Below are 26,314 nucleotides of genomic sequence, written 5' to 3' on the forward strand. Positions count from 1 at the left end.
CCCATCAAGACCAAAGAAACAACCCTGAGCAAATGGCACATTATGATGACATTGGCTGTTGTGCTTGCCATACTAACTGTTGTCGAACAACAGCAAACAAAAAAGAAACCTGATACTTTACATAATGTTGCTTGTGTATCTTTACTAAAGTCACATCTGGCAGTCTGCCCCTCTGTCCTTGTGTCCATGCATTTCTACCAAATGCCGAGTGATTATATAACAAAGGAACTAAATCAGATGAAATCCTCCAGCTTCACCAGAAACTCCTTCAGCTCAGACTCCAGCGGGGCCTCCAGCGGGGCCTCCAGCAGCGACCAGCCCACCACGGACAGACCCAGATCTGGCTTTGCTCCCGCCTTCGACATGCAGTCAGAGCTTCACTGGGAAGATGGGAGCTCAGCACCCGGTAGCAGCATCTCCTTCGACCAGGGGCAGAGCTTCTCCTCTCTGCTCCTCCGGTCCCCGCTGGGAGCCAACACCAACACCACGCTGCTGGAGACCCAGGCCGTATTGCTGGGCCTGCTGGAGAGAAGGGAGGCAAGGAAGAACTGCACAGGGCAGACTGTCAGAAAATGAGAGGTTTTCTTATGGGAGTTTGGAGCCCAGAAACACGACCAATTTTGTCTGCAGAGACCGCCAAAATCAACACAAAATGAAAGTTCCTCGTAGTGAATGAGACTACATACAATGTAATGTGGTCAGGAATATTGTGACACCAATGTAAGGTGACTGACATAGTAATGTTACCTTTGAACAGACGAAGCATATCTAAGTATAATGGGCGCTGTAACTAACAGTGTTGTACCTGCCTGGCACCTTTTTTATGACTATTTCCTGCTCGCCCATTTGACTCTCATTTACTTCTATTTGGACTTGCTACCCATGCCAGTAAACTTATGAATTCTGGCATTCACTCTGCCGAAAATTGTACATACTGTATAATGCAGGCCAATACTCATTTTCTTGCACTATTGTGCTCCTTCAGTATTTCAGAGCCCTTTCTAAAGGGCCAGCCTGTGTAAATACAGACTCCAGTTGAGTTTCTCCAGCTTGTTCCCTCATGTGTCTGATTATAGCCAGAGTGTGGGGGTTAACAAAAACAGATGAAAAGACAAACTCAGGGAAGGGAACATCTCAAAAACAGCCAGCTAAAAAATAACACATTCATCAACAGTTCAGTGCCAGCTGTGGATTCACTGGAATTAATCACGGGTACAAAGCCATGCAGAAACAAAGTCTGCGATGCAGGCCAGAATGATCCTTCAACTGCATCCCACTGTGTTTACAGACTGGTTCCAAACACCAAGATATTTCCTATATACACCTGATCTGGTGACATTATGCAACCTACAGTAGATGCGGCGACCAGTAGCTCCCATACATTCAAAAACATCGCCCGTCTCCGCCCCTCCCTCTCCTCCGCAGCCGCTGAAACACTCATCCACGCCTTCATCACCTCTCGACTGGATTACTGCAACAGCATCCTGTACGGCTCACCCACCAAAATCATCAATAAACTACAATACATCCAGAACTCAGCTGCCCGTCTGCTCTCCCACTCCCGCACCAGAGACCACATCACCCCAGTCCTTCAAAACCTCCACTGGCTCCCCATACAGCAAAGAATCCAGTTCAAGATTCTCCTCATCACTTACAAAGCCCTCCACAACCTTGCCCCTTCATACCTTTCAGACCTCCTGCACCTCGTCACACTCCCAACCGCAACCTGAGATCCGCCGACACCAACCTCCTTACCCCCCCTACTCTGTCCAAGCATCGGACCTGGGGGGACAGGGCCTTCTCCGTTGCTGCCCCCTCCCTCTGGAACTCCCTGCCCCAACACCTCAGACATTCTCCGTTACTCGCCACCTTCAAAACTGCACTTAAAACTCACCTATTTAAATCTGCTTTTAACCTCTAAAGTCAGTCATGTATGTTTTCTTTTTTTTCTCTTCGTGTTTATTTTTCTTTCTTACTGTTATGTCGTAGATTTTGTTCTTATTATAAATGCTTTTATTGTTTCTGTTTTTACCATGTGAAGTGTCTTTGAGTGCCTTTTAAAGCGCTATATAAATGAAATGTATTATTATTATTATTATACTTTTCGCTAATTAAAAAAAAAGATTGTTGTCTTTTCTTCGTTATTACTTGAGCATGTATGGCCTATGATGGAGATACACTCATCAACATCGGAGATTGGGAACAATGCCTTTTGTGCTTACCTAAACAATTAAACTTCAGTGTTTTCCGTGAGGATTTCCACTTTGGAATATTTTTGTTGTTTAATCAGAATTGCTGTTGTCACATCCTGATGTACAGTTCATGTGCTTAATTGCATCTTGCCAGCCAATTATCCCTTGGAATTATGTTCATATTCAATAGAATGCAAGATTTATATTCCGTGCCAAAGTTCAGCGTCAGTGCAGTCAAGTCAATGGAGTTAAGTCCCAAGTGAAGACTATCAAGTCCTAAGTCAACATGAGTAAGTCCCAAGTGAAGACTATCAAGTCCTAAGTCAACATGGGTAAGTCCCAAGTGAAGATAACAAGTCACTCATGACTGGCTTTAAATTGTACTGTATTGTAACAGGTGCATTTATGTTCCTTGTCTTCTAAAAACCCGTAAAGAATGCTTCACAACGCTGAATGAAAGCATATGGAGCATCCCACAAGCAGATGGCAGCTGTATGTGTGAGTGAACACAGTGTGTGTGTGGGTTGAAGGGAATTATAAAAAACTTTGACTACAATAACATCACAGCAATATGTATCACAGCTGTGGGGAAATCACAATCAGACATGGAAGCATGAGAATATACATTCACAAATAGATTTAATGGGCTGCACCTCCACTGACACACATGTTTAGTGGATTTCTGTCAGATCTCCAGAGGGGTCTTTTAGGCAAAGTGGCAACCTTTGATAATAGTTTCATTCCTGATACTATCTTGCTGTGTATGTCTTGTATATGTGCCGGGGTTCAGGAAACAATTAGGAAACTCTTCCGCCTCAATATGTTCAACATGAATGAAGCGACCTGCGTGATAAGCCAGGTTTTAATCAGTGAGCGTGGCATTGCGTTTCACATACTTTTAATGAATCGCAGCCTTGGAGGTTTTCAGGGATTTGTTCTGTGATTGAAATGTTCAGTCACTCGTTGAGGATTGAAAAAAGTCCAGGTATGAGGAAAACTTCAACTGTTTGGTGGAACGACAAGGTGTTCAAATGTTACGATAGTAGATAGCATTTATCTTGAATATTAGAACTCTTTAACAAACAGCTTCACCACTTTCCACCCGAACACTTGGAGGCGACTGTTGCTGTGGTTGAGTTTCATTCCAGGCGCACCAAGAACTCAGATTAATTACACACACAAAGAACTAATAGAGCCAAACCCAAAGCAATAACCATTGGCGTCTAAGTGATGCCTCAATGTTCAGTCTGTTGTCAGTGTGGGTGTTCTCAACCACAAAGGTACAAAAGCACAATAGAGCTATGAATTGCAAGCATTTTGAACTTTGTGGAAAATTCTCATAAAAGTAGAAAACATGAACAATTAATGTTTAACAGGGTGGTAAACTCTGGGATAAAACTCATGGAATGTGTTGATCAGCTGTGGTAACCTCATTGATTCATTGTAAATTTGTATATTTCTACAGAGCAATATCCAATTATAAGGACCTTTAACCTTTTAATGGTCTCATCTAGTAAAAGAAAAAGCAATGGACCCAATATCATTATTGTTCATTTTAATAATTCTGTAATGCTTTTGTTTTTTTAATGTATTTCTTAGATTCCCGGGGCACTAACAACAACAACAAAAGAAAGAAAGAAAAAGAAGCAACTGGAATGACAATAGATGAGCATTGGAAAAAAAACATGAGTAAGATTAAATACAAATCAAATCTAACCTGCTTTTCACGAAATAACGTCAACAAATCTCCATATACAATGAGTAGTACCACCTTAAGGCCATGCATACAGAGGTACACAATGATAACAGACTATAAGAATCACTTTAACTGTTTCAGTTGCAGTTAGAATACATTTAATTCAGGAGAATTTGACTGCTGGACCAAGATTGAGGAATTTCAATGTCAGAGGTCACCGCACCAGAGAATCAGAGAGGTCACTTCTACTGTAGTGACACTTGTTTGTGGGACTTACAATGGTCTGCTTTTTTCATTAAAATCATCCTTTCTTCGTTTTTTCTCTCTGTTGAATACGTTGCCCTGTCTTGGTAAAGTGAATGTAACTAGGCGATATAGGAGGCAGAAGAAAAAGAGTGTGGGATTGAAGATGGTGACCGTAGGTATAAACAGTGAACATCCAGGAGGATGGACATTGAGAGTACCTGGTGTTCACCTGAACAATAAACCGGACACAGACAACACAAACACTCTGCAAAAAGGGTTTTGGAGGGAAGGGAGACCTCCTGAGGACCTTTTTTCGACTCTGTGGTGCATCAGCCGTCTTCTGTGAAGTGGTCTGCTGGGTCCCCGGTCCAGTGGAGGTGGTGGGAGAAAGGAGAATGATGGCTAAGCTATCATCCCTGATGGGGAACATCTCCTAACCCATGCAGGACACTCTGACAGTACTGGGCAGCTCCTTCAGCAACAGGCTGCTTCACCTGCAGTGTGTTAGCCACACAAGAAACTCGTTCATCTGCAATATCAATTTATACCACTGTGCAATATCAATATTCTACACAATATTAACCTTTCATATTTCCTATTTCATATGACAAACTAAATTATTCATTCAGTCTACGATTATATGTATATATATTTTACTGTTATTATTTATTATATCTTTACTGTTTACTTACTAATTTATTATACTTGTTTGGTTTTTTACTGATGCCTATTGTTGTTATTGCACTATCACCGTTGCTGCTGTAATACTGCAAATCCCCCCCCAATGCCAGACTAATATTCAATTCAATTCAATTTATCAGCATAACAGTAAAAAAAAATAAAACAATGTTGCCAGAGCATCAAAATACAAAAGTACACAATAATATTAATATGAATATTAACACAACAATTTTAAATAATGATAAAGGCTTATCTTATTATCTTATCTTAAAATACCGTAATTCCGTGACAAAGTGTAAACTTCAGACGGGATTTTGGCGCCCTCTACTGGACAAACACCGCTACCACAGGACGAACCAAGTTTTGCAACTCCAGCAGTGATTAGTGTCGTATATAAAAAAGACATGGATTTGGTATTAGTACTAAAAAGTATTGTACATTTGAATCCAGTAATTAGGATATAGAATTATGACTTCATGGTATTAGACTGATAGACTCTAAAAAAATAACCATTTGGGGCCTATTAAGGCTGGTGTGTAGTGAAAGGAGGGTTTCATATTTCGTTCCCACATGTATGAGCTACCTTTGTAATGCATTTATGTATTTTATTGTATTGTAACGTACTGTGTTGTATTGTGCTCTACAGTGGTTTACTACAGTTTGCTGTGGCATTGTACTGATATTAGGCCACTAAATTGTAATTTAGGAAACTGAAATGTTGATTAATGCGCACTGTCCCTGGTAAATCAATCAATCAATTAAAACGTTATTACAGACTCAGAAAACAGTCAAGACATTTTATAAACAAAAGCCCAATAACACATAAGGGTTTAAATAGAATAGAAATCAGTGTCCTACAAAGAGACAACTATAATGCCGTGACTGGTAGCCTGCAGTAGATACTTATGTATGATAAGCCCGAGAGGATTTCATTTTCAGGCTCATGAAGTAGGCAAATAAATTTTAACATGAGATGTCTTAGAACAGTTTGTAACCACAAGCATCTGTACCCTCTAGGTCTCTAGTGATATCCTCATAGCATCATTATAAGCTATACACTTGTGTTTCTGTGGTTTAACCCCAGGAATAGTAGAGTGGTGTGCAAAGTGCTCTGAACAGAGACACCTTCAGTTACCTACATGTACTAAACGTAGGATGTTTGCTTGTGCACAGCATAACTACATCTATCCTTAGCATCTGTTATTCTGTAGCCCAATAAAATGTCCAAGATATATTATCTATTACACGTGCTACAGTTATTACCAGTCTATTCTAAAGACAGGACATTTAGACACATGTCCTCTTTGGTTCTACAGATCACTCACTGGCTTTATATTTGATATAACCACAAGTAAAGGGAGATGGACAAAATATCAGAAACTTCACAGTCTCAAAACTATGGGCTCATTACATATGAGGAGGGAGACCTTTGCGTTGCTATTGCATTGCTATGTAATGATGCAGCTCTTGTTATATCACCCACATGTTACCAAATGTGTACGCCGTGTTGTCTAATGCAGCGTGATGACGTACTTGGTTTACGTACTGCACACATAACCCACAGTAACATGTCCTACTCGTTGACATTGGGATAGCAAACCGACACCAGACGCCTCTGTGCTGACTTCTCTTACAGGTGAGTCAGGTGTTTATCTCGCTCTTGGTCTGTTCGCACCATACTGTAGATAATGCGACTAGACAGAGAGAAAGAGGCAACCTGCATGTATTGTTAACCTGCTTTGTTTAAAGGACGTTAAAGTAGAAATAAGACCGTAAACATGTCGGCTAACGTTAGCATAGCTGCTAGGTAGCTAACCATACATGAAAGTAGTTAAGTTAGCTAACGTTAGTACCGCTATCGCCTGATTGTCAGATTGATTTGACATTTCGTTTCACTTCATTATGTCATAGTATTTGAATACATCTGAGATGTTGGGGGACGGGGGGGTCCAGGGGTCTGGAACCAGGCTACTAGCTAGCGTTACTGCGTTAGCTTTGATGCTAACATTCACCGTGAGGTTAATCAAGGATAACTTCTGGTCGGATCACATGTCAGGCTGTTCAGACATTCTGACCGTTAACATTAATATCTTATGTGCGTTAGCCTTTGGAATTCACTTTAAAAAATATTCCTTCGACTGAACTACTTCACGTTCATCATAATGTATGATATTATTCCCTTAAGTGTAAAGGCACTTTGACATACCTGACCTGATAACTATAGACGTAACGTTAGCGCTCATTCTTTACATGTCTGCCTCCATCGATGTGGCTCCAATGGCTGGTTGATCAGAAACGTTAGTGTTTAATACAGGTTGGACACGGTGTTTCTGTTTTCCTGGAGTCCTTGACAATGAGAGGATGTGCAGGCCAGCTCAGTGCTGGACTGTTTCTGACTCACGGTGCTGCAGACTACATCCAGTGAGCTAGCTCCTGTGATTAGCCTACCACCAGTTACCCATACCAGTTCATCTGACATTAAGAGTGTTGACTGTGTGTGTGTGTGTGTTGTGTGTGTGTCCACATCTGACAGGGCAGGATGGGAGCCTCCTTGTCCACACCTGCTGCTCCTACAGTCCGGGCAGAGGCCATGATGGCCGCCCCCCCTCAGGGCTGCCCCATGCACCAAGAAGCCCAGCCTGTCAAAGGTGCTAACAAAACATTGTTTATTTTTTTTACCTATAGTTGGTGAAATGATGTTAACACGTTGCATTTTGTTTGTGTGTGCCTCTCTTAGTGTCTCCACCTGCGGAGTGTCCCATGCATCAAGCTCAGCCTGTGAAAGGTATCAACATTAAAGTGCATGCTGGCCTGTTCAGTTATTTGTGACATGCCTGTACCGCTTTAGCGAATACATTTCCTGGAGGCACTGATGGGATAAGTTGCAGGTTGGTTTTGTTTCAGTGGCTTGTGCCAATGCTCCCTGATGTTGCCTCGCAAACGTACAACTCGGGGATCGGCGGTAACGCTTGCCATTGGCAACTATTTTGAGAGATTGTCAATGAATTCTTGGCCATTGGCTTCCACTGAATGCAGCTCTTATCATTACAAAAGTAGGGCCAGCAAACAGCAAAATGTGCACCTTGAGATCAAAATATAACAAACTATTAGAGTTATCAGTAGAGCTGTTACAATCAGAACTGGAACAAGACAACGCTGCACTCGGTCCCATCTTTTCAACATTCGTATTGTTGAAGGTTTTAAGCTAGTACTGTCCGGGGTTGGTACCCGCTATGCCTCAATCAGGTGCTCTTGTTTCCTGTAGCGTCTCCCCCGGCGGAGTGTCCGATGCACCAAGCAGCAGCAGGTCCAGTTCACCAGGACCGGGCCTATGACTATGTGGAGTGTCCCATGAAAGCTGCAGAAGGCACGAAGAGTGACATCGACCCAGCTAACATGGTAAGTGCACCACCTGCGTGGATGAACATAGGATGGGTGCTGGGTGGACAGAGCAGGGAGTGATAGTATGAACGCTAAGCTGAAACGGATCAATGTGTGATCTGTCTTTTGACTAAAGCACCATTTAACAGTTAACAAAGGTTCAACATCTTGGAGCGATGAGCTAAGGATAATATTTGCAGTGCTGAACGACTGAGTGTGTATCGTGTTGTGAGCCGTCTCTCCTGCCCGTGTGTGCAGATGCCTCCTCCTAACCAAGTACCAGCTCAAGACCAGCCCTTCGCCCTCCACCTGGCCAGAGAGGAGTCCACCATTCCCCGTCACAACGCGGAAAAGAACTGGGTTTACCCGTCTGAGCAGATGTTCTGGAACGCCATGCTGCGGAAAGGGTCAGTCCATGAGTGACTTCTGTATGCCGGTTCATCACTGGGCACGTGTGCAGTAACGTAGCACAGGCCGTTTGGGGTTTCCCAGCATGTAACATCTCCTCATACTCTTCATTAGAGACACATTTGTGTCTCCCAGGCTGGCAATGAGAGTAATTTGCCATTTATGTCGTCTCCCCCTTCCTGTCTGTCACAGCACCGATAATCATCAATCAATATTTGGCCAAAAACTAAAGAGATTTCCACGTTCAGAGCGAAGTGTAATTCTTGAGCGTGACGTGCATCAGGTTTAAAATGTAAGTGTTGCAGAATGTGCGGCTGTAGAAATGAACGGTGGACATTATGAGTGCATAAAATGATAAAATGGATATTAACTAACTTCTCTTGCCTTGTTTGCAGCATCAGTGTTGCTCCTACTGTCATCATTTTCTTAAATTCCTCATAGCTCTCCATTATAACATGTTCCTCTTGATGGAAGCACGTGATTGGTTGCGTTCGTGTGGTAGAAGAGTGAAATGACGCCAAACGCCTCGTCTTATGGTAAAGTGCACATGATGCCTGATGAAGAGAACCTGGTTAACTAAGACGGCTGATAACCGCGTGGTGGTAACCAGTCGTACACGTTCACCATATGAGCTACATGACTCACCCAGAGGCTAACCTGACTAGCATGGTTCGGTTAACGTTGCCAAAGCTGTCTGTGTGCAAGTGTTGCCCACAATAAGACGCAGTAGAATGTGACTGTTCATCTGATTCAAATATAATTCTCATGGTCCATTTTTATTTAAAATAAAATCTAATCTTAATGTTTAATTGGCTCAATGCTCAGTGTGCATATACTACAAGCTTTAATAATTACAGCGTCGCACTCTCAAGCTGAAAGGAGGCAGCGGTGTGGAGGGGCCGGAGACTCTGGGCGGGTTCTGAATGTGATCTAACGTCAGCCTTGTTCGCTCTGCAGGTGGCGCTGGCGTGAGGATGACCTCGGCGCTAAAGATATGACCAACATCATAAAAATCCACAACACGAACAACGAGCAGGCCTGGCAGGAGATCCTGAAGTGGGAGGCGCTGCACGCAGGGTGAGTTCACACACCGTACAGATGTGCAGCTTTCCATTCATCTGAGACCAATTCTTATGATGTTCAGAGTCAGATATACATATTTATATAGTTTTACAAAGTCGTCCTACTCTTCCTGTTATTAAGGACTGTGTCTCGTGTTGTCCTGCAGTGAATGTCCATGTGGGCCGACCCTGAAGAGGTTCGGTGGTAAAGCCAAAGAGTTCTCACCGAGGGCTCGCTTCCGCCACTGGATGGGGTGAGCTCCTTATCCACCGACTGTTTTCTGTAACCAGTGTAGCGTTACAATCTGTGGATGTGAAATGAAGCCGTCGGCACATTGCAACATGTGGTGGTTCAGTGTTATTGACTGATGATCTGGCGATGGTGATAAGAGGGTGTGGATGAGGCATTGAAGTTGTTCAATTCTACACATTTAGCGGTGCGCTAGCTAGCTTGCTAATCCCACCATGATTCAATGCTACAGTTACAGAACATAAAAAGCACCGCTTGATTTGCCGGCTCTGGTCTACGTTACGTCTACATGTAGCCAGACTTAAATGTTATTAAATTACCCTTCATGGTAGCTGTTAACCTTTTAGCTAGCTTATGCTAAACGCCATCTGCTAATCTGCCTTGAGATCAGCCAATAGCAACATAATATTGCAACAGTTGGGTTTCAATAAGTAGAGGGCAGTTGAACAATATTTGTAACCCAATCTGTAGAATAGAAATAGTTTGTGCTAAAAAGATAACGACCTGAATCCATGAACCACACCACAGAATACCGTATACATTGGTTCTCAGCTGAACAGAAGAAGGTGGGGGTTTAGTTACTCTGTTATCAGCAGCAGTGTCATCATTATGTAACATGGATCAAAAATCCTGTTAGAGAAGAACAAATGGGATGAAGATGTGGATTCATGTCCAAAGAAAGTGAGAAGTTTGGTAAACGGTGCATCATTAGACATGGTTCAGTGTAGAGAAGTTGGTATGTTCTACTTAAAATGTGGCCTTTTTATTTATCTCTTAACATAGAAACATCGTTGCACCTGTAAGACTAAAACAAGGGATGCGTACATTCAGTCGCTGGTCTGGAAGGATGTCGGGCTCACATGTGTGATGCTGCTTTGAAGGGACAGTCCACCCCAAAATATAAAGTGGATTGTTTTTGGTGTGAGTTGCCTTCTCTCCAATGTAATGGGATTATCAGCGTGTGGTGCCAAAACAACAACAACAACAACATCAATGACCTGATGCTAAAGATAATCCACAGCCCGTGTTGTGAGCAGTTTCTTGTCGGAACTATTTTCCTCCTGCTGAACACCAGAGACACCAACATCTATTGAGACTGTTAAAAAGCACTGAGGATGAAATACAAGCGCAGTCTTATTTCAGTGGATTCATCTCTTCTTCTCCTCCTCATTAGCTATGAGCTGCCTTTCGACCGCCATGACTGGATCATCGACCGCTGTGGGAAGGAGGTGCGCTACGTCATCGACTACTACGACGGAGAAATCAACAAGGAGAACTACCAGTTCTCCATCCTGGATGTGCGCCCCGCCTACGACTCGTTAGGTGCCGTCTGGGACCGCATGAAGGTGACCTGGATGCGCTGGACCTCCTAAAAGGGACTCGGGACACACACACACACACACACACACACACACAGACTGTGAAACTGGTGTTCCTTATTTTAGCTCTGTACAAGATGTGCTGTGCAAAGAAAACATAAGCAGAACTCCTGAAGACAAATAAAATGACTTGGTGTTTGCAGAACGTCTGTTAGGCTGCATGAAGCTTCATCTGCTCATCACAGTGATTTCAAAGGTCAGCGTGTGTCTCACTCTGCTCACTGTCGGGAACACTCCACCAATGTGACACACAAAGGTCGTCATGAGGCGCTCCGTCTGCTGTGGCCACGACTGAAGAAATAACCCTGACGATGTCATAGTGGGGTATAAAAGTCAGCATACATCTCCTTCTGCTGCTTCATTTTGAACCATTTATTTGTTAACCTTTCCATGTTGCATTTATGTTAAAGCAATACTGAGTTGCTTGAAGTACGGATTTGTAGTTCTTATTCTGCTGAGTCTCTGTAGACTCGTGCTGCTTCTGATTAGCTGTAGCTCATGTGGCGGCTTTGACTCGTGGAAGAATTGTTAGTTATCGGTGCTCCCACACGTCCTGGAAAACACGTTTTTCAGTTCTTCAAATTTCATTGAAAGTTAGAGGAAAATTAAAATGTCCTGGAAAATCTTCTGTTTCAACATTCTCCTTTTTATTTTATTTTAGAGACACACTGTCACACCAGCCATATCACGGGGAAAGATTGGGACCCGTGGTTGTGGTCACAATAGTTTATGCTTCAAACACTCATATTCTTCATTAGGAATACATCATTTCATCTACAGTCTGTTATTTGTTGGTGTGTTGCCTGTATATGATAAATGAGGAGTACTGCTGTACAGTATTTTGCTTTTGATGCAGCACCCGTAGTTGGTCCCACTCAATGGTTCTCCATGCAGACTGAGTGCTCGGTGACCCGTGTGATTCTCCTCTGATCCACGCCGTCATATGTTACTGCAGCACAGCGATGAGGATAATGCGTATGGGTGACCATGGCGGGTGATGGGTGTCAGTCTAGTTTGACTTTTGGGTTTATAGTTCTATTTTTTTAAAAGGACCAGGATGGACGTGAGGCTTGCTGTTAAATCAGCGGGACAACAGTAGATTGTTTGGAGGTAGAGCCGCTGACCAGTTGACATGCTGTTCATCACTGCAGCTTACTTCATACACTGTAAGACTGCATTATTTCATAATTAGTGCTAAAGCTCTTAAGTTACTTTAAAGTCACTTTCTATCTGCTTTAATGATTTTGAATCTGCTTTTCACAGTGTAACATGTTCATGTCTGACTTCAGCTTATCAAATTTAGTTGTGTTGATATTTGTATTTATTGATTCATTATTAATTATTATACCTGAGGGCATCATCTTGGTGCTTAAGTTCTTCTAGCTCTGTTGGTCAACTAAACTAACAATAAAGCTGCTCATCTTCTGTCTCTGAATCATATTTGTCTTTCTCCTGGAAACCATTGCAAAGGTGTACTGGGTTGAGTTCAGGTGCTCTGTGTATGGGAATAAATCATCTAAATACACAATGAAGGCTCAAGCTGGAAGAACAGCGTTATGTGTGGAGACCAGAGCAACAGAGCCACAGGCCTCCCTGTCCATGCAGTGCATGTTTAGCACCATCTGCTGGACACAATGCGTCATTACAGTTGCTTAAAATAAACCAGATGGCCCTCTCTGTGTTTTGTCTCTGCTCAGCTGCGTAAAGAACCAAACCAGAATTCATCACGTTCTTAAAGACAAACAAAGCAGATGTGAATAAAGTCCCGTCTGCTTTATTATTCATGACTTTGAAACACAGACACAGAGCACCGATCACATCGATTCCCACTGAAGACAAACGGACATGTGAAGACAAAAGTGAGATGTTCACAGCCAATAATAGTTAATGCACAGCAAGATAAACAAATCCACTGCCATGAACAAAGCAGAAGACGACTCACAGCGACCTGGTTTGTACACAGGTGAGCTCAGACTCTAACAAGTCAATTTGTAAAATGTGTTTGGTTAAGTTCTGAAATGTAATATGTGCAAGAGGCCACATGACATTAAGAACAGTGTTCAGGGGCTCTATTAGCAGAACTTAAATGTAGTAATCATAACTATGTTTTCATTGGATTAGAATAAGCCCTTCATATCTACACATGTTGCAGATGTGTATGTGGACTTGAGAACTATCTCGTGTATAGGGACACGTTTCCACGGGAGCGTGGGTCAGACATAAACAGACTTTACTGAAAATATGCTAAGATTTGGTGAAGTAAGACTGTTTAACTCCTCATCCTGCTTCATGAGACACTGGAGCCCTTTAGTCATCAGGGGCTGATCCACATGTTTCATCCACACGTTGATGCAGTTTTGAAGCTGAACACAAGAGGGAGGTGTTTCACTAGAATAGACACGTTTGAGCTGTAGCGGAACAGCACAATGAAACGAACAAAAAAAGTATATTCTCCCTCTGGTTCTCTCATTTAGTTTGTGTGTTAATCTTCAGCAACGAGGTTCCACTAACGGACAGTTTTTCAGGGTTCATTCTGTGAGGTCAAGGTTTTACTGGCATGTATCAGTGGCGGGCTGTGCATTTTATAGCTGGGCCTTCAGTGCTGTCCTTTTAGAGTTGAACCACCTCCTAATAACCTCATTATGACGCCACAGCTACGGTTATTATTTGTTTCTAGGGGTGTAACAATACACGTATTCATATTAAACCGTTCGGTACGAGGCTTAGGAACCAAACAATACGTTTGAATATTACTATTGAAGCAGAAGCTTAAATTGTGGGAAATATGTTCTTTCGGTGGAGCCATTGCGCTCAACATGGCAACCCAACAGACAACAGTAACAGACAACGTGCTGTCTGACACTCCCACCGCAGAAGAACAACATTGTACTCTGATGAGCCACGTGTGTTCTGGGACGCACACTATGCTAAACTAGCTTAGCAGCAAAACCAACAGCAGCACACACTCGCTGAAAACTCTCCCCGCAGCGTTTAGCTGTTCCTACTGATTCAAACAGGCTAAAGCAATCGCCACACAATCCCCATTTCTCCAGACCATCATTCTTGCTTTGTTAAAGAAAACAGACACATGAATACGTGCATGACGGGATGTTTCGTCATTAACGGACAATGCGTAGTCAAAATCAACGTAATTAACACAATGACAAGAACAAACTCACAAGAACCAGTCACATATATTTATATGGCAACAAAGCAACAAATCAATCCAGCAAACACTGCAGCACTAAAACACGTATTCCACCACACACTGAAGAGCACGAACCATTCAAATATTATTCACATCAGAGGGAACAATATTAACCATATAAAAACAACACCATAGACACACGAACACAGTAGTAACACTACTGCAGAGGTTAAAACACAAAAGCAGTTCACTTACCAAAGCTGCTGCTCACTTACAGACAAAGTCCATCCTCCTTTCTTTGATAACAGAGAGTTTAATAACGCGGTTGTACAGAACATCGGTGCGGTTCAGTTCCAGCCAGAGGTCCTCCTGTGAACGTGTTCGTTGAGTTTTAGATCCACTCGGGTTTTCAAAAGCACCGTAGCTTGTACGTGTGCTGCCTGCTATAGTGTCGTGTTGCTGCCTTGGTTAGCCACCTCAGGTTAGCGTAGCATAGCTCCAAACACCAAGACGCTCAGTCGCAAATAAAACGCATTCTTAGCCATAAAATGTGCGACGCTTCTCCGACGCTGTCAGCCAGGAATACCGTTAGCTGTGGGGTTGACCAACCATTTGATACGATGTCCATCTTTTCCTGAAATGTTCTTCTCCAGAAAGGCGTTGCCAGTAACTCCGCCACCAAATCCGTTTCTCCTCCTTCAGCCATTGAGTGTTAAAAAACAAAGCTAGGTGAAAAAAAAGAAGAATCTACACCAAACAAAACACTAAAAATGTCATGTCAATGTCATAACTTCTTACATATCTTTCAACTTGAACTCTTACTACTAAGTTCTGCTAGCTAGCTTCAGCTTCACAACAGTCACGCTAGCCCACTGACCAATCACAGCGCACGTTAATGCTGACGTACTTGTAGGCCACCCAGAAGGCTCTGACATGTCAAAGAATATGCCCAACATGTCAAACTAAAGATCTGATTGGTTGAACACTATGACAATCAACAATATCGTCCCCATTCACTTAAACTGCACATGGATTCACTTGAGAGTCTGCAGGCCTCTGCCTCTGTTCTTACCTAGAGACACAGAGGTGAGATCTGATTGGATAAAAGCTCTACTTAAAACATGTCTTGTTTCTTCATCCCTCTTGTGTGCAGTACAGCAGATATAGAAGAATATTAACTACGTCTTTTTTTCCAATCTATCAGATGTGCTCATGGTTCATTTATTTTCTCATGTTTGAAGCCGGCAGGTGGACCCAGAAGCAGAGACAGCAACAGGCAGGAAGTAAAGAATGAACTACCTTTTCTCAAACTAAGAGCACAATGCACATATGCCAGGAAGCAAATTCAACACTGTGATTGGGTGACAGGACAATGAAGAAGACATAGAGCAAGCACAGGAAGCTCAAAGCACAAAACATCACACTCCTCAGAAAACAGTGGAGTGTTTGAGGGTAGACATAGTAATGATGACAGAGAAGCCCTAAAAACAACTGAAAGCACCGTGGAGTCCAACAGAAGAGTCCACTCAGACACTTTGTGTGCTACTGCATGTCTTTATGGTCAATACAACAAGGTGTATGGATTAAAGGCTACTTATTGCTTTATGTTCTCTGTGTGTCGGCCCACTCCAGGTCTTTCTCTGTCTGTGTTTTGGACTTTTCTTGCTTTCTCCTGGACTGAAACGGTCATCGGTCACGGGCCAATAAAAAAAACACATCTACATCTAAATGTTTTATTCGATGACGTCTCTGGTTCGAGTCCCTGCACAGACCAGGTATGGAGTATGGACTGGCAGCTGGAGGGATGCCAGTTTACCTCCTCGGCACTGCACTGCATAGTTGCCCTTGAGCAAACCGCCGGAGGTGCTCATTTTAGCATCGCTCCACATTTGATGCATGTGTGTAAATACGTGTGTATATATGTGAAGTACTGCAGTACCTCTCCACCGCTAAGCTGCTGCTACACGGGCAGATCGGTGAGTTTGTTTTTTGCTTTTGGCAAGATTGAATGAAGCCTCTTTTTAGGACGACTTCGAGTTGATAGCATTCATACATCGCTGCTTGTCTTTCAGTTTGAGTGAAGTGTGTTTCTAACTGGACGCAATGCGAACAAGCAAACATCACGTTGTTGCAGTTTTTCCTGATGAAGATGTCCTAACCTGCCCCGTGTGTCAGTGAACCCTCTGCCTGGCGCGGTGTTAGACTAGTTTCGCGCATCTGCTCCGCCTCCGGGAAGAGGATCTGCTCTGTCTGTAGGTATAAACGGCTGATTCTAAGCTAACGAAAACCAGGTGTCAACCTCCGGTTCTGCCGAGTGAAGCCAAGGTGGAAGTGTCTTAAAGCTGCATTCTCTCTACTGACCATCAGGGGGCGACTCCTCTGGTTGTATAGAAGTCTATGAGAAAATGACTCTACTTCTCTCTTGATTTATTACCTCAGTAAACATTGTAAACATGAGTTTATGGTCTCAATCTCTAGTTTCAAGTCTTCTTCACTACAGCATGATGTTCATTTAGTACATTATGGTCCATTTAGCTACCAAAGACATATACGGCGTCTCTAAATCACTCCTCCACAGTCAAAATATTATCATGTCAATTCACTTAAAAACAAGATTGTTAAGGCCAAAATCCAAGATGGCTAAAAATGCCGAACTCAAGGTTCTAAAACCGTAGTCTACAAACCAATGGGTGACTTCACGGGGCCTACGAGTGAAATGCATGCATCAGAATTTGACCCAGGCTCATAACTGTTATGATGTCTGTTGTGTCACCAGATTAAGTTTTAACATCTCTGCAGGAAGAAAGTAACAATTTAGATTTTGGATACACGGTTGATTTATCGATATAATGCCTATTTGAAAATGTGCTTTTGTGTTTTCAGAGATGTGAGAACCCCCCAGCTGGCCAACTTCCTAAAGTCTCTGCTGGTTACCTGGCAACTGCTCACGGCCAGGAAGCTGTTGTACACACAAACCCCCTGTAACACAGCAAATTGTTGTTTTTCACATTCCAGTTTTTGAGATTAAGCACATGAGACATGATTTGTAAATGAATCAGCTTCAGAGGTGCTGCTCGATGGATTTTGTTCCCTTTTCGACAGAGCCAGGCTTGCTGCTTCCCCCCTGCTTCCAGTCTTCATGCTAAGCTAAGCTAACCGGCTGTGTCTATTCCTTTAAGGCAAGCAAGCTGTAGCAATGCGTAGCCTATGAAGTATATATTATTGGCTATTTCTACAAAGAGATAATGGGAGCTTTTCTCCCTCCTTAAAATGATTTCATTTTATTTTCTCCCTGTCCTCAAATGCACCGTCTTGATGCTCCCAGTCCGCAGTGCACACGTGGCTGCATTCAATTCCTGATCAGCTGTGGGTTATTCATGTAGGTGGATGGAGCGAGAGCTGAAGGCACAGTGAGGGCGGACAACGCAACATGTCAGGACTCTGGTCTAATGCCGGCTCCTGGAGCGGTCAGCGGAGCAGCAGGTCTCTCAACTGTTTGATTCCAGCCTGTGTGACTGTTGAATGTCAGCGCAGGGGGAAAACATCGCTCTTTAAATCCAAAGGGGGTCGACACCTGACCTTTACCATCCACGTCGAAGACAACGTGACGTCTCAGCGTGACGTCTCAGTGGCTGTAATTGGCCAGTCGTCCGTGGGGAACAGAATGGATGGCATCATACATCTCGTTTGCTCTTTAGGGTTTATTTCTCCTTTAAACACATGACCGCTGAGCCGCGCGTACGTTGCCTGTAATAATGTGTGCGCGTTGATTTCCCATGTGCCAGATAGCTGCACTGCACTCAGCAGATGTCCAAAAAGCCCCTGGTATTCTGCATGGAAGTCCGGTATCTTATCATACTTTGCTCTCTGCAGTCCCCATTTCCATACCAACGAAGGGCCTCCGTCTGCCACGGGCCACCCGCTTACCTCAGCATTACCCAGCTCTGTCCACGTGTCCGCTTGCTATCAGCGGCAGGGATCACCTCGTTACACAGGTTTGCCGTTTTACATCGACGGACAGCGCTACTCTGCTAATCAGTGTAAACATGCAATCATCCAGGTGCCTGTTGAAAGCGATTCTGTTTTTCAGCTCCGTATTGATTTCCAGCAGTTTGAAGTGGAGAGGCCTGCATCTGCTTTCAGGTTAATCTCAGTTATAATTATGACTCGGACATGTGCGTTTACACGTACCCATTAAAGTAAAGCCGGTCGGAGGTTTAAATTGTGTTTTATCAGCAAGTAGACGAGGAGGATTGGAGCAGGGAGGGAAGCGAAGCATATATACATATAAATGAAATATTGTTACCAATAGATAGAATATAAAATCAACTTTCCTTCATTTCAAACATGAAACAAGCAACTTCAGTCTTGTGCCAAAAAAGCAGGAGAAGCCAACATGATCTAGGTTATTATTAGCACACATGATAACAGATTATTAAAGCAGCACTAAGTATATGATAATCTTCCATGATAAAAACACTGTGATATGACAGGCGGTGCTCCTGGCCCACAGAAAACAACCACCAACTCTGCAGTTCCTCTCAGCTCTCTGTGGCTCATTGATTGGTGTTTTAGTTCAGTCTTTCTGCCGCAGCAGGCAACTGTTTTTAGTGAAAAAGGCTCTGATAAACTCACTGTACTCTACCTGCTCAGCAGCAAACAGCAGACAGACACAGTTAGAGATTAGCTGGTGAACACAGTGGAGCATCCAGCAGCTAACGAGACAGATATTTCCCTCAGAAGCTGGTGGAGACCAAAAACACACCTAAGAGGGAAAATGATTGGACATTTATCAGTTGCACAAACTCTGATAATGTTGCTCTGTGTCAACTGTTTGAATAACACATTTGCCATAACACACTTTTAGGTGAAAATATATCATTATTCGGCTGCCTTCAGGGGCCAAACATTCAGTTAGAGGCTCTGTACCTACATGTGTCTCAACCAGCAGGGTCCTCCGGGTGCAAAAAGAAGTCTGGTTGTATAGAAGTCTATGAGAAAATGACTCTACTTCTCTCTTGATTTATTACCTCAGTAAACATTGTAAACATGAGTTTATGGTCTCAGTCTCTCGTTTCAAGTCTTCTTCAATACAGCATGATGTTCATTTAGTACATTATGGTCCATTTAGAGTCAAACAGACCATAAAGCAGGGGATGCTTTAGGGCGGGGCTTACTGTGATTGACAGGTTGCCGCCGCTATTGGAGACGTATACGGCGTCTCTACGTCACTCCTCCACATTCCAAATATGGTAACATCCAAAAAATACAACATGGCGACGGCCGTAATCGAAGATGGCAAACTGGAGACTTCATCTCGGCAGTCCACAAACCAATGGGTGATGTCACGATGACGAGGTCCACTTCTACAGTCTTCGACGAAAACACCATGATTCTTATCTTCAGGTGATTACACACTATTCTGATACACACACAATAGTTGCCCCTAGATGCTGCACACTGGACCTTCTATAGCATCACTGTAGAGAAATGCTGTCCCACAGCAGTGTAACAGGAGTTAAACAAGCACAAGGAGCTTCCAGCACCAGGGAAAATCAAAGGGCAAGAGGGTAAAAGTACATGCAAGTTCAATACACAATTATATGTATTTATATCTACTATAAATACTATTACTACCATCTTCCTCAACACCCTGATCCTTTACTTGACCTGCACAATATCCCAGTCTGTCCATTCTGTTCACAAGCACTGGGAGAACATGGCTTGCACAAATATAATCAGAGGAAAAGCAGTGTAGCTGATTATTGTCTGGCTCTTTGCTCATTAGCTGCAGTAAAGCAGGTAGGGAGGGGATACACAGCAGCATAAAGCTCTGTGGGAGACCAGCTCTCTCAAGAATACTGCGACCTCAGCGGATGACAGTTGAATTCCGAGGGCTAATTGGCTCTCCACAAAGTAGAGCTTGTCATTTTTTAAATGTATTTTTAATTAGAGGGAAAGTTAAGTTGGGGTAGGTTTTCTTTAACAAACAAACAACCAAAGTAATCATAGCATTTTTATGGACATGCTCCAATTGTTCCTGACAGTTAATTTATTCATGTTCTGTCATGTTGTACATTCTTTGGAATTTGTTGGGATGGCTGGTTTGCTTCTTTAAGCCCTGGCACGGTATCCTCCTCCAGACCTCCGCCACCTCGCCACCTTGGTCCGGTGCCACAAGCAAAAGGGGGCTTCGTCCCCATCAGTAGTATTTTGTTTAAGCTTTATGCATCTAGAATAAAAGCAACAACATTATCGGCCAAACCCATGTGGCTATCGCTAAGCTGCTGTTTCAGGACAGCGGCTGTTTCTACTTGCCTCCCTCTGGTGATTTTAGAGAATGGTTCATAAATTCAAAAAACATCTAGTGCTGTGATGGTGCAACGTTCTTGTGCTCTGATTAATTCTTTGATTTTGAAAGAGTAGCTTCATGTTGTTGTTATTTGTCATTTCTGAGGCAACATGGTTAAATTAATGCATTTTATATATATTAAAAAACCCTCTTGCTTCCATAACTGTATGCCCCGTGGCCATGTTTTGCTATGAAGGTAAACACCTCTGCATTAAAGCTTTGTTACAAAAGCCATGAGAATTTATCTCTGTTTAATTGATGCTTTCTGCTGAAGCGCCCCGAGGCATTATTTCGTCTGGGCGAGCTAAGGATGGGACCCCGCTCAGCACTGGCTCTGCTGCAGGTACATTATTAAGGAGCAGCTGGGTTTGACAGCAGGGCTGCTGGGAAGGAGGCTCTGGTTCAGCCTGCATCCTCTCTGTTTGCTACCGCAGAGGTTCTATCGGTCCGTACCAAAAGTCACAGATAGCTCACAAAACAGAGACTGAGGAGAAACTAGAGCTCAGTCATCCATCACAGTGGATTGACATAATTAAGGGAAACAACAAATGTTCGTTTGTGGTACGAATGATCTCTTTTCAATAGTTCTGTAACAATTAGTCAATTGATCTACTGACAGAAATTATTTACTACAATTGTGATAATCAGTTAATTTGCCAAGTCAACAGGAACTGCTGAGACCTGGGACCTGGAGGACAGGAGAGAAAACGATGCGTCCCTCAGATGGTCGGTGACTGTCACGCTCCGCCACCTTGTCCACAGCAATGGCGCGAGGACACCATCCAAATAGGACACTTTTGGTCCATTTGGGCTGTCCGTTTATGAAACTTTTGTCCAAAACTGTGCATAGAAACCATCGGATCAACAAACACATGTTGCCTTGTTTCCTTTCTTTAACTACACTGTCAGAGGCAATAGTGCCCCGCAGAGCTCCAGGCGCTGGGACCCATGGTGGAAAATCACATGTTTATCGAGCTTCCTTATCAATAAATAATGTTTACACGCCACTGTATTATAGTAGGCAGTGTATTGTTTTACCAAACTTGTCATGACCGTATAATAATTTAATTTAATACATTGTATCATGTCCATGACACATGACCTCCACCAATAACGGCAAGCGAAACAATACAACCTTCATTTTTTGATAGAACTGGAACTTATAAAGTTACATAACGTAACGATAAGTAGCAAATAACTTCTACTAACCATTAGTTTTGCTAGTGCCATTAGCAAACTAAAGTAAACATTAGCACAGCAACCACAGTGGAAAAAAATGCAAAAAAGCTTAATGTTATTATTCAACGTATCCTCATACAATGGATCGTATGATATCTTACAAAAGACGACTCCCTATTTCTCTTGCATTTTCCTGAAAAAGTCTAGCAACACCTGTCATTTCCTGCTCGTTCCATGCATACAGTACAATACAACATAAACGTCCTCCTTCACAGGAAACTACTTAGTTAGGTTCAGGGAAATATCGTAGTTTGGGTTAAAATAACTATGGAAGCACTGAAGTTACGAAACAAACATTAACTTCCCGTTTCACGCGCGAACCGAAAAGACGGATTATTGTTTGAGCCACCTGTCCTCTTTGGGTCATTGTGCTATTCACAAATATTTCTGGTTCATGATAACACGGATTACATACAAATCTATTTCGTGGGATATTTATGATATAGCTACCAAAGCTGTATAAGAACAGCATGAAGTATTTCCCGGAGCTCTGTAGCTAAACCCTTAGTCCCTTCAAAATATATCTTTGTTTTTGAAGTCCAACAGGTGATTTCACAAATCAAAAAAACACCAAAAATGATTAACCCTGTTTATGAGGTTATGTTGTGAAGGGTAATAGCAGCTTGAAAAGGTAAACACAGTCAAACCAATCAAAAGATGGCAATCACCCTCCTGATTGAAATCGAGTGCTTAATTAAAGAGTGAGCGCAAGACGGAGAGAAGACTGACGTCCAAACCACGGTGCCGGATGGAGTGACGGCAAAGTGAACTGAGCAGTGACAGAGGAAGGCTAAGAGAGACGGAGCGCTGCAATGAAATAGAAGCAGACAGCTCGGACGAAGCCGTGGGCTTCATCACACACATCTCCTCGGGGACGTAATCAGTCCTTCTCCAATTTGGCGCTCGCTGTTTATCGCACAACCGGGAGCCATGCCCCGCCGACTTTTACGGCGTGGTCAACTGGCAAATGGAGAGATAGGGACCCGTCTGCCTGCCAATGTCTTTTAATGAGCGCGCCGATAAACAGTGAGGAGGACCGCAGCCGAGGCCCTTTATAATTACTTCTCCAATGATCACCACATTTCGCCCTGTATACCAGATCAATATTACAAGACACGGTCTTGATGACTTACAAAGTCACTTAATGCCGCCTTCACTGAGGGAGGAGGGGAGGAGGCCTTCATACAGGGAGGAACGGCTGAAAGGGGATGGGGGAGGAACTGTGCAGTGAAAGAAGAGCATATGATAATGCAGACGAGAGGGAGGGAACGATATCAGCAAAACAACACGCGATTTATAGTAAACCACATAGATATTGTAACCGAGCGTCTTGGGTTCGTGTATTGCACTTATCATACCGTAATAACTGGAGTCGGGAGATTAGACATCTTGTATCAGCCCACGGCTACTCTCTTTATTATTGTTTTCTCCTTTGGCCCGAGGCGGGAGTTGCGCCTTTGCTACGGCAACCCTCAAGGAACATATCAACAGTCAACACCAGAACGACAAACATGAGACAGTCTGTTCCATACGTCCCTCCCTCAATTAGAAACGTCCACGTTTCGTGACCAGCAAACATAAAATTACACAAAAATCTCAAATCAACGAGAGACAACAACAAATGACTATAGCTAACAGGAGTAAACCAAACTACAAATGGCACCCTAAATAGCAAGGTAAACAACAAAACATGACACCGTATGATTCAGAACAACTATAATGGCTAATTCACACACGGATTAATATCCCGGATGGCAACCCACCAACAGTCAAAACAGAACATATTCTTGGAGGTGCAATGGGGGACGCACCACACGACCCCCGCGAGACCGTACAGGGTCAGGCTCTGCCCCACCCCCTTCAAGGCCAGTGTCCAACCTTCCTAGCACACACTGCTCCCCCCTCCAAGGAGGCCGAGAAGCCCCCACTTCAGGAGAGGCCGGGAGGGAGCGTGATGTGTCAGTGACAGCCAGTGATGGTAGGGGCAGAGTGTACCGTTTCAGTCTATCATGGTGAACCACCTGGGCCCAGTCCAGCGGGTCAAGTGGGTTGACAATCCTGTATGTCAGGGCCACCTCACCACCTGAAGCCAGCTGCTGCTCAACCCTGTAGGGGCCCTTCCAGTGAGGCGCCAGTTTGGTGCGACTCTCAGTCGGGTTGTTAAGCCACACTAATGCGCCCTCTCCATAAGGACGATGGCAAACATCCTCATCATGATACAGTTTCTGTCTCTCATGAGCTTCTGTAGCATGAAGCCTCGCTGCACTGAAGGCTTTTTCCAGCCTCCCCACCAGGGATGGCACATACTCCGGCAGGACTCCAGAGCCCTGAGGAATCTCGACTCTGTTAGAAATCAGAACATCAGCTGGAACACGTGCCTCGCGTCCGTGCATGAGGAAGAAAGGGGTAATGCTGGCATGTCTGGATGTGTTGTAGGCAAACGCCACCTGCTTCACATAATCATCCCATTCACCTCCATGCGAGAGCAGCATCTTCGCCAGCTGATCAATCAGTCCAGTTATGACGCTCCACCATACCGTCTGATTTAGGGTTGTAGGCGGTAGTGGGTGTCTTTTTGATACCTAACAACTTGCAGAGGCTCTGAATCACATCTGCCTCAAATTGTCGGCCTTGGTCGCTGTGCAGGACTTCAGGGATCCCATGCACCAGCACATAGTCATCAAACAGGCAGCGAGCCACTGTGTGAGCAGTCTGATTGGGCAGCACATACAGGTTAACAAATTTGGTGAAATGGTCATCCACCACCAATATATATCTGTTCCCCCTTGAAGTTACCGGCAGCTCGAGGATATCTCTAGCCACCCGCTGTAGAGGGCGACTAACCTGGGACCCTCCCATGGGAGCCCTCTGTCTGGGAACTGGGGCCCTGCAGGTTTGGCAGGCTCTGCACTGTTCACACCATTGTTTAATGTCTCTCAACATGAAGGGCCAATAGTAGGTCTGCCTGGCCTTCTACCAAACTCGCTCTGCGGAAAAGTGTGCAGCAGCTGGGCCCCCATGCAGCTGCTGAAGAAGCTCAGGCACCAGAGATGAGGGGATCACCACCTGCATGTGCCTCTCCCCTGCCGGAGAGAGTATAATCCTGCACAACAAACCATCAATGACGGACAGATGGTTGAATTCAGTCCACAGTTTCCTGAGGCACAGTGAGGACCCCCTCAGGTGTCTGCGAGGTGGTCTCACTGCGTTTCGCTCCAACCAACTCAACACCGCCCCAATTTCCGGGTCCTCGCGTTGCAACAGCTGCAGCTCAGAGGGGCTGTGGCAGAGAGAATATGCCAGCCGCCGTTCCATGAGCGTCTCCTCATCCCCTGGCAGGTCTGATTCGACCACCGATCCTGCAGCACACACATCCAACAGCGAGCCCGCCTGGTCTCTGGCATCCGGAGACGCAGGCCGGCGAGACAAGGCATCCGCGTTTTTGTGGCGTGAACCATCTTTGTGAATAATGGTCCAGTTGAATGGGTCGAGCTCCAAAACCCACCGGCCCCTTCGTCCTGTAGGATCGTTATCAATGGCCATTTTCCTGAGCGCCAGCAGCGGGCGATGATCCGATATGATGGTGAATGCAGCAAGGCCCACATAGTGTTTAAATTAACGCACGGCCCATACTATGGCCCAGAGCTCCCTGTCGAAAGTGGACCATCTTTTCTGTGTGTGCGTAAGAGCCTGGCTGGCATAAGCTACAACTCGTTCGGGCCCCTCCACCTGTTGAGACAGTACTGCACCAACCGAGTCTTTGGAAGCATCCGTGTATATCTTGAATGGGAGCGCAAAGTTGGGTAGTGTCACCACAGGAGCGGAGGTGAGCGCCTGCTTGAAAAACGTGAAGGCTGTTTCACACTCTGCATCCCATTTGAAAGGCACGTTTTTGCCCGCCAGGTGGTTCAGCTGTGCATCATACTGGGAAAAATTCCTCACAAACCTCCTGTAGTATGAGCACAGGCCCACAAAGGCTCTGACTTCAGATGGGTTGCAGGGAGTTGGCCAGTTTCTCACCTTTTCTGTGTTGCGGGGGTCAGGCTGGAGCCCCTGTCTGGAGATCACGTGGCCTAAGAACACCACATGGTCCCGGGCCACGTGGCATTTTCTGTGATTGAGTTTTAGGGTCCGCACCCTGTATTCTGGAAAAGACCTCCCCCAGGTGGGCCAGGTGGTCTTCAAAAGTGCGACTGTAGATCAGTATGTCGTCCAAATACACCATGCAGATGTGCCAAGGCAGACCCCGCAGGATCAGCCGTTTTTTCACGATCCTCTTCG

General features: G+C 44.2%; 1 protein-coding gene across 1 annotated transcript; it reads left to right on the forward strand.

The window, feature by feature from the left end:
- The first annotated feature begins 6,346 nt into the window (after window positions 1-6,346).
- Window positions 6,347-12,721, forward strand: hccsb (holocytochrome c synthase b). Its single transcript, XM_031873689.1, has 8 exons — window positions 6,347-6,451; window positions 7,349-7,463; window positions 7,553-7,600; window positions 8,081-8,214; window positions 8,455-8,603; window positions 9,562-9,681; window positions 9,833-9,919; window positions 11,090-12,721. The coding sequence occupies exons 2-8, from the start codon at window positions 7,355-7,357 to the stop codon at window positions 11,286-11,288; spliced, it is 846 nt and encodes a 281-aa protein (XP_031729549.1). The 5' UTR covers window positions 6,347-6,451; window positions 7,349-7,354; the 3' UTR covers window positions 11,289-12,721.
- The last annotated feature ends 13,593 nt before the right edge of the window (window positions 12,722-26,314 follow it).

Source organism: Anarrhichthys ocellatus, unplaced genomic scaffold, assembly GCF_004355925.1.
Source record: "Anarrhichthys ocellatus isolate YVR2014 unplaced genomic scaffold, GSC_Weel_1.0 scaffold73, whole genome shotgun sequence".
Classification (NCBI taxonomy): Eukaryota; Metazoa; Chordata; class Actinopteri; order Perciformes; family Anarhichadidae; genus Anarrhichthys; species Anarrhichthys ocellatus.

Excerpts from the sequence above, each read along its gene's own strand:
- hccsb (XM_031873689.1), top strand. The coding sequence starts at position 7,355 with ATGGGAGCCTCCTTGTCCACACCTGCTGCTCCTACAGTCCGGGCAGAG. Across the intron at positions 7,601-8,080 it reads TCAAGCTCAGCCTGTGAAAG|CGTCTCCCCCGGCGGAGTGT; the intron begins GTATCAACATTA and ends TGTTTCCTGTAG. Across the intron at positions 9,920-11,089 it reads CGCTTCCGCCACTGGATGGG|CTATGAGCTGCCTTTCGACC; the intron begins GTGAGCTCCTTA and ends CCTCCTCATTAG.